Source organism: Monopterus albus, unplaced genomic scaffold, assembly GCF_001952655.1.
Source record: "Monopterus albus unplaced genomic scaffold, M_albus_1.0 scaffold9.1, whole genome shotgun sequence".
Taxonomy (NCBI): domain Eukaryota; kingdom Metazoa; phylum Chordata; class Actinopteri; order Synbranchiformes; family Synbranchidae; genus Monopterus; species Monopterus albus.
The window spans coordinates 1,455,334-1,463,001 of NW_018127889.1; the positions used below are offsets into that span (position 1 = coordinate 1,455,334).

Sequence of the window (7,668 nt, forward strand, 5' to 3'; positions counted from 1 at the left end):
ATGAAAACATCTGGCAGAGAACAAAACTGAAACCTCATAGGTCATAGATAATACTTTTCATTTTTGCTCTGTACTCTTTTTGTGGAAGTCTTGAAGTACAAGATGTTAAACCCCCAAAGAAAATGTGTGTCACTTTGAATTTTAATAAGAGAATTTGACAAAAACGAACAGATTGAAGACAGTTTTTTCAGTACATAATGCATTACTGAGTTATACATGTGTATATATTAATATATGTACAGCAGATGTGGACTTTTACCAGAGCACCTCCTCATTAAATGTGAAAAACACTGTAGATACAGTGCATTCACACTCACACACTACTGAAAACTATGCACATTGCGTTGTCATGCCGTAGGGTCGAGCCGGTTTAAGCCGAGCACCCCTGCAGGAGTTGTATGACCCATCCATGGAGACCAGTGCTGCTAACCTGGATGACCTACAGAGATCCTGGGAAACACTGAAGAATGTGGTACGTCACATCATTACCTATAGTGAATTAAATATAAAAACACTACCAAGTTATGTTTCCCTCTTACTATATAGTAGTTACAGTATGCCTCAGAAATCTAGACTATTGACTTAAACAAATCAACGGTAGAACTAGAACAGTTACATTAAAGCAGCTAAAGTGCTTCTAGATGAATTGATACTTGACTGTAGCTCTTTTGAATCTCACAAACACTCCAGTCAGGGAGTGTATTTGTAGCTGTTTGACGCTAGTATCAAAGCTGGAATTGATACAAACAAGCAATCTTTGCAGTGGACTTGTATCCTAGCGCTTTTTCTCCAGCTGCAGTCACAATTTTACCACCATTAATTTGTTTCTTTCTTTCCACGCCTCCTCTCCTGCCACAGATCAGCGAAAAGCAGAAGAGTCTGTACGAGGCTCTGGAGCGGCAGCAGCATTACCAGGAGTCTCTACAGTCCGTCGCCACCAAAATGGAGTCTGTCGAAGGAGCCCTCAATGAGGGCCTGGAACCCAAAAAGAGCCCTGAGAGCCAGATGGCTGCACACCAGGTGAGAGAGGGGGTAGGGTGTCTGGAGACATTGGGGAAGCTGTGTTCATGTGTGTGTTAGAGATAGAGGGAAGAGTGGGGTGCAGTACTTGCTGATAAGTGTAAATTGCAAGGCAGACAGGAGGCATCTCTTGGGGAAAGGAAAAAGAGGACAAAAAAGCCTGCTCAGGGAAAACAAGAAATGATTAAAGACATTAATATTGTACTAGACTGTGCAGTGGTTGCAGACTGCATGGCACTGTTCTCCGTTACTATGCCAACTTCATGGCGACAGCCGATACAGTCCCTTTTGTGGCAGTACTCTCAGGCAATTTGGACAAACCCTCTTTTACTCCTGTCTTGCCATCTTTTCAGTTTCTTCTTCTCCTTCAGCAATTTCCATGTTCTTCCAATCTCTTGTTTTTTCTGTCCATTATGTTTATACCAACTCACTCTTTTTTGACCTCTATTCATGTAGGCGCTGATGGATGAGATCCTGATGCTGCAGGATGAGATTGGGGAGTTGCAGATGTGTTTCTCCGAGGAGCTGGCAGACAGCGACAGCGATGGGGAAGCTGGTGACCAACTGGCCCTCCAGTCTACCCTCACTGTACTGGGAGAGAGGATGGCCACTATTCGAATGAAGGCTTCAGGGAAACGGCAGCTGCTAGAAGTGGGTTTTGAAAGAGAACATTCAGAGGCTTACACCTGGATTCTTTCTTTCTTTCTTATTTACAATGAGTTGTTACTTTCATCCTCACCATTTGAGTGATTAACTGTTGGTCAGCATTACCCATTAAAGCCAGTGGAATGTACAGTAACAGGTTTGTCTTGTTGGCTATTACAGGAGAAACTAAGTGAACAGTTAGAGGAGCAACGACAGGAACAGGCCCTGCAGCGTTACCACATCGAAGCCGAAGAGCTTGACCACTGGCTGCTCAGCACTCGTGCCACTCTCAGCTCTGCACTTCAGCACCAAAGCGAAGACATGGACATGGAGGAGCAACTCATCGACTGTCAGGTAAGACTGGCATTTCTCATAATAATCCAAGACTGGACTGAATATTTGACTCATTACTTAAAAAATTATGACAGCTTAGTGGATGGCAAATTGCCCGAGATAGATGGTGTACAGCCTGTTGTTCTCCTGAAATGTGCAGAATTTCTTTACACAGTCATTTTAGTCATGCATAAAATGTTCCATTCATCTTCAAAAACCAGGACAAAGTTAAAGATTAAATGTGGGATGCTTTCAAGACAAAAGGAAGTAGAACAGCAAAGGAGCCTACTGCTGTCCAGCCACTTCACAGTGTTTTTTTACAATGAGTACATTGAGATGACGATTACGGTCTGAGCCTGCTATTCTTTTGCGGTCACCCTCCTCAAAAGTGCCCAAACATTCAGTGAAGTGTACCTTTCCTGATCCTTGCATTCAATTCTGGCTTTTAATTGTAAATGTCTTCTCCACTCAAATCACACCCCCACACTCCAAAAAAGGACTTTTATCTTAAACTGTAGCCTTACATCCCAAAGAACTAAAAAACAATGACTACTTTTTTCCAAATGTGAGTGGGACATAGGGCGACACTCCCTCCTTTTAAAAAATGTTGTTCTACACTCTATCCAAAATCTGCCCACTTGTGCTAACCGCTCGCTCACAGTCCACTTTGCTCACATGCTCTGCTCCTTAGACAGGTTACTGCAAGGAGTGAGTATTATGAAATGGTTACTTAGGATTTTAGATTGTAGTTTGCTTATTATCAGTTGTAACTCTTTCCAGAACATGCTGTTCGAGATCGAGCAGAAGGTATCCTATCTGTCAGAGCTGTCTGTACACAGTGAGAGTTTGCTGTTGGAGGGCCGGGCCGAGACGAAGGTAGAGGCGGAGCAGCTCACCCTCAAACTGCACTCTCTCAAAGACAGCCTGCTGGAGCTGCAGCAGATGCTGCAAGACAAACAGGTTGACATACAGGTGAGGTCAGAGGTCATGCACTTGTCCTCTCCTGTTCTGTGCATCTGGTTCCCTTTACCTCCACCTTCCCTCATGTTTTTCCTTTCCCTAGCTTTTCCTTCCTTCATCCTCCTGTGTAATTTTTGTTGTGCTGTGTTGCATTATGTTGCACTGGTTACAGCATCAATGGTAGTATTGTGGAAATACTAAAGGTCGGGTCATGCTCCTTCATAAAAGCCTGCTGTTTTCCAGTACAGAACAACAACAGCTTATGTATTTCACAATGGGCCCTCTGATACCAGACAAAAGGATGCTAGCTCATCACATGCTAACACTAAATGTTCTGTATCAGGTGTGTTTCTGATGACACAGCAGAACTTGTCACCCTGTGAGGCCTTTTCGCTTTGCAATTTACTCGATCTTCCTCTTAAATGTCTCAGTTTGAGTTAATGGAAATTATTTTCCATAAAAGGAAACTGCTGCTCCCCTCAGCATGCTTTTTTAATAAATCGGGACTTTCCTTAGCTACTACCACTCTACAGCACAAAGAAACTACAGCAGCTTTTTTTGTCTGAATCCATCCATCTCCGTATGATCAATGTTACAGACATATTTTAAGAATTTCTTTTGGCACAATCTTACCTGGACTTTGAAGTTGATGTCTAAATTTTAAATATGTACCAAACTCAGTAGGTGCAGGTGCTGTGTTCCTTTCTGTGTTCTTCACAAACATTATCTCGGAAAGAAAAAAAAAAAAGAAATTCAGGCTTTTTCACTCTTGTTAAAGTTATAAGTCTATCTGTCCTTCATCCAGGGTTCATTGCAGGAACAGGAGGACAGTGAGACAGACTCATCTCTGTCCCAGAGTCCTAATGTCCAGGATTGGCTTTCCCAGGCCCGTTCAACACGCACACAGCAACACCACGACAGCCTGCTTCGACAAAGGGTAAGAGAATGCTGGACATTACAATAATAGGCTTGCAGTTTCACACTAAATCAGCTTAATTATGTTAGTGCTGTCATGCAAAACAAGTACATAATCAAATCCACTGCAAACATAAAAGTACTTTTTATAGATAAGCCTAATTACTGACCTGTATTTCCTAGGAGCTGCGTGATCAAGTAGCTAAACAGAGGAAGCTCCTCCAGTCTGTAGCAAGTGTTGGGGAAGAGTTACTCAGCCAACAGACCACACCGAATGGAGACAGGTACCTTTTCCTCTCTCTATACTCACACTTTCTTGTTTTGTCTTTGACATTTATTTGACCGTCTGTGACTGAATTACATTAGAACATGCTGGTGAAACAACCCATTGGGGACCAGATTTTAGTCTCTTAAGACAACACACCCCTCTCCTTCCCACAGTGAGGTGTCTGTACCAGGAGGAGTGTTGCTGGAGACGGAGACCATATCTCCTTTGGACCAGCTGAGACACCGCTGGGAAAACCTGAATAGAGATCAAAGCACGAAGCTGCAGCTCTCTCTTAACTCCCTGGAACAGGAACAACCTAGCCCGGTACAGATGTCATACACATGATTTTGTTATTCAAAGTGTAATTCTTTTTTGATATTAACATTGTTTTGTGTCTAACTTAACCCACTTTTTAAGTCTTATACTCAAAGCTCATGGCTGATGTGCATTCTGTTGGTAGTTTGTAATGGTTGCATCCAGTCTTATATATCTCATAATCACTCTTGTGTCCAGGTCCTTTACCACTCCCGTCTGTCAAGTCCCGGTGTGGTATTTAGAGCTGAGTCTGTCAGCGAGGGCTCTCAGTCTCCCAGAGCTTTGTTTGAGGCTTGCAGTCAGACTCTAGAGAGAATCGCCCAAGAGGTGAAGCACTAACCTTCTAACAAAGCTGAATCTCTCATTGCTTATAGTTTTACAGAGATGTTTATGTCTTTGATTAAAGACCTTCTTGCAGCCAGCTTTTAGTGCACTGGGTAACTATGATTTGTTCCTCCTCACAGGCAACAGGTGGTGACAGTAAGTCAGCTGGGTCTTCGGGAGGGGCTGCAGTCCAGCAAGACCTGTATGCTGCGGTTTCAGCAGCCTCTTCCTGGCTGGATGCTGCCGAGAGTCAGCTGCTCTCTGGTCCTGTGCTGCTGTCTGAGGACATAGACACACAACTTAAAAATCTACAGGTGAGCAGTATTGTTACTGTGTCAAACAGAAATATAATACTCTGACTTATCACAGCTAAATCTGAATACGGCATATTTACTAATATGGTTTAGTAACAGTTTAATAAGCTAGTGCAAACTAAAGAAACTTGCATTGTAAAGGTTGCTACAGATACAATGGGTTAACAAAAGCAGGCAAGACAATTAAAACTCTACTGGATGGAATATCAGGGTCTGAATAAACAGCTGAAGGAGATGACCAGGGGGGTGAACCAGTGCAAAGACCTGCTGGGTGGAGGAGCAGGCCGGCTGTGTGGAGGAGAGGAGCGAGCCCTGATGGAGGACACCCTAGAGAGCCTGCAGGAGAGGATGGGCCTGCTGGATGCTACACTGGAACAGCACTGTGATGGCATGAGGGACAGGCTGCAGGTGCACTCAACTTTCCAGGTATTAAAGCCAGACTGTTGCAGCACCAGTTAATTAAAGTTGCATCTTGTTAATGATAGGATTTCCTTACATGGCTCGTGTTTTTTTTTTTTATACCTGTTAACATTTTTTGTTTTGTTCTTGCCAGAATGAACTGAGGATGCTGTTCACAACTCTGACTGATAGTAAACATCAGCTGCTGCAAAAGATGGCTGGAACTGCAGATAGACCTGCATCCAAACAGATTGAGGTGTGATAGCCGCAACCAAGGGCAGATACAATTCAAAGTATATATATGTATATAGGGGCCTTCAGTGGACTACTGAGAAGAGATTTCCATTGAACCTGCTGCTCTTTTGTAGGCATTGTCAGATGTGGAGGACAGTCTGAAAGAGTTTGAGCAGAGAATAGCTGAGCTTAAGACCAGAGCAGAAGCACGGCATTCTGACCAAATCTCCCATCAGGAGCTACTTAAACTACAGGTAATATCACCTGGGGCGGCTGTGGCTCATGAGGTAGAGCGCGTCGATTCCCGGCTTGTCCAGTCAACATGTCGAGGTGTCCTTGAGCAAGACACTGAACCCCCAGTTGCTCCCGGTGATGTCACCGGTGTGTGAATGCGTGAGTGCTTGGGAGTGCGAATGGGTGAATGGCCGAATAATGTGAAAGCGCTTTGAGTGTGCTGTAAAAGCATAGAAAGGCGCTATACAAGTATAAGACCATTTACGTGATCTATGGAGCTGATTTCTTTACTTTAACACTGTGGTCATAAACCGATGAGTTGCACTGTGTCTTTAGGGTCATAACCTGCCAGCACTATAACACCTAATGATGGTTTTGTGTAGGATGCATATGAAGAGCTGGTGCTGATGGTCGGCTCAAGACGCAGCAGCCTGAATCATGGCTTGTTTCTCAAGGGTCAGTATGAAGCTGCACTCCATGACCTCACAGACCTAGTGGACACTGCTCAGGACAAGATGGCTGCCGATCAGAAGATGACAGTGGCCTCTGTCATAGAGGTCCAAATGTTACTGGATAAACACAAAGTACGTAGGGTGGTAAAAGAGCATTTCAACAAAATGAAGTGTATTTTTGTTCACTTAGAGACCAAATGTTTCTTTCCTCTCTAATATTTATTCAAACATGTGTTTCTTGAATACAGGAGTTTTTCCAGGGTCTGGAAGGCCATATGATCCTCACCCAGACATTTTACAGTAAAGTGTCTGGTCTGGTGGCACAGAGAGAAAGCCAGGCCCTGGAGGAGACCATGGCATTAGCCCACAGTGTGCTCAAACAGGCTCACAGGCGGGGAGTGGAACTGGAGGGCACACTGGAGGTGGGAATTAGCTATTAATAAAAGGAAAGAGAGATTTCAATCCTGAAATGCAGCTGAAATACAACAGATTGTATTGTAGATATCAGTGCAGAAATAGAAAATAAATAAAACATTGTGTGGTAATGATACAAATAGCAGACTATATCCTTTCTGACAGTCGTGGAGCAGACTCATGGAAGACTACCAGGCACTGTATAGACAGCTGGAGGCTGTGGAGTGTAGCATCCCCACTGTAGGTCTGGTAGAGGAGACAGAGGAAAGACTTATTGAAAGGATCACTCTCTACCAGGTAAGCACCTTAATATAGACTGAACACATACAGTGGCAAGAAAAAGTATGTGAACCTTTTGGAATTTCATGGTTTTCTGCATTAATTTGTCATAAAATGTGATCTGATCTTCATCTAAGTCAAATGTACTGACAAATATAATGTGCCTAAAATAACAACACAAAAAAATTGGGGGGGGGTCAACCACTTATTAATTCCAGGGGTTCACTTACTTTTTCCACTACCATTTTGAATGTTGAATGAGTGTGTTCAATAAAGACATGAAAGATCAGAATTTTTTGTGGTGTTCTTTTAGACACATTATATTCGTCAGTGCTCCTGACTTAGATGAAGATCAGATCACATTTTATGACAAATTAATGCAGAAAACCATGAAATTCCAAAAGGTTCACATACTTTTTCTTGTAGATACCATGCTGTATCAAGATGTTATCTGAATTATCCTAAAAGCTACAGTCAGTCATGCTTCTTAGAAAATTAATGATTTATTCAGTTATACATATCTGTCCGCCAGCATCTGAAGGCCAGCCTGACAGAGCATCAA

At 43.1% G+C, this 7,668-nt stretch overlaps 1 protein-coding gene across 1 annotated transcript in view; it reads left to right on the plus strand.

Moving 5' to 3' along the window:
* syne1a (spectrin repeat containing, nuclear envelope 1a) overlaps nucleotides 1–7,668 on the plus strand; it is a 120,823-nt gene that overhangs the window by 84,504 nt on the left and 28,651 nt on the right. The window contains 17 exon segments of the mRNA XM_020587870.1: nucleotides 359–472; nucleotides 859–1,020; nucleotides 1,477–1,671; nucleotides 1,846–2,019; nucleotides 2,779–2,970; nucleotides 3,764–3,895; nucleotides 4,057–4,157; nucleotides 4,315–4,465; nucleotides 4,655–4,783; nucleotides 4,921–5,094; nucleotides 5,305–5,520; nucleotides 5,648–5,749; nucleotides 5,862–5,981; nucleotides 6,345–6,545; nucleotides 6,662–6,835; nucleotides 6,993–7,124; nucleotides 7,639–7,667. Coding sequence (XP_020443526.1) covers nucleotides 359–472; nucleotides 859–1,020; nucleotides 1,477–1,671; nucleotides 1,846–2,019; nucleotides 2,779–2,970; nucleotides 3,764–3,895; nucleotides 4,057–4,157; nucleotides 4,315–4,465; nucleotides 4,655–4,783; nucleotides 4,921–5,094; nucleotides 5,305–5,520; nucleotides 5,648–5,749; nucleotides 5,862–5,981; nucleotides 6,345–6,545; nucleotides 6,662–6,835; nucleotides 6,993–7,124; nucleotides 7,639–7,667 — 2,498 coding nt within the window.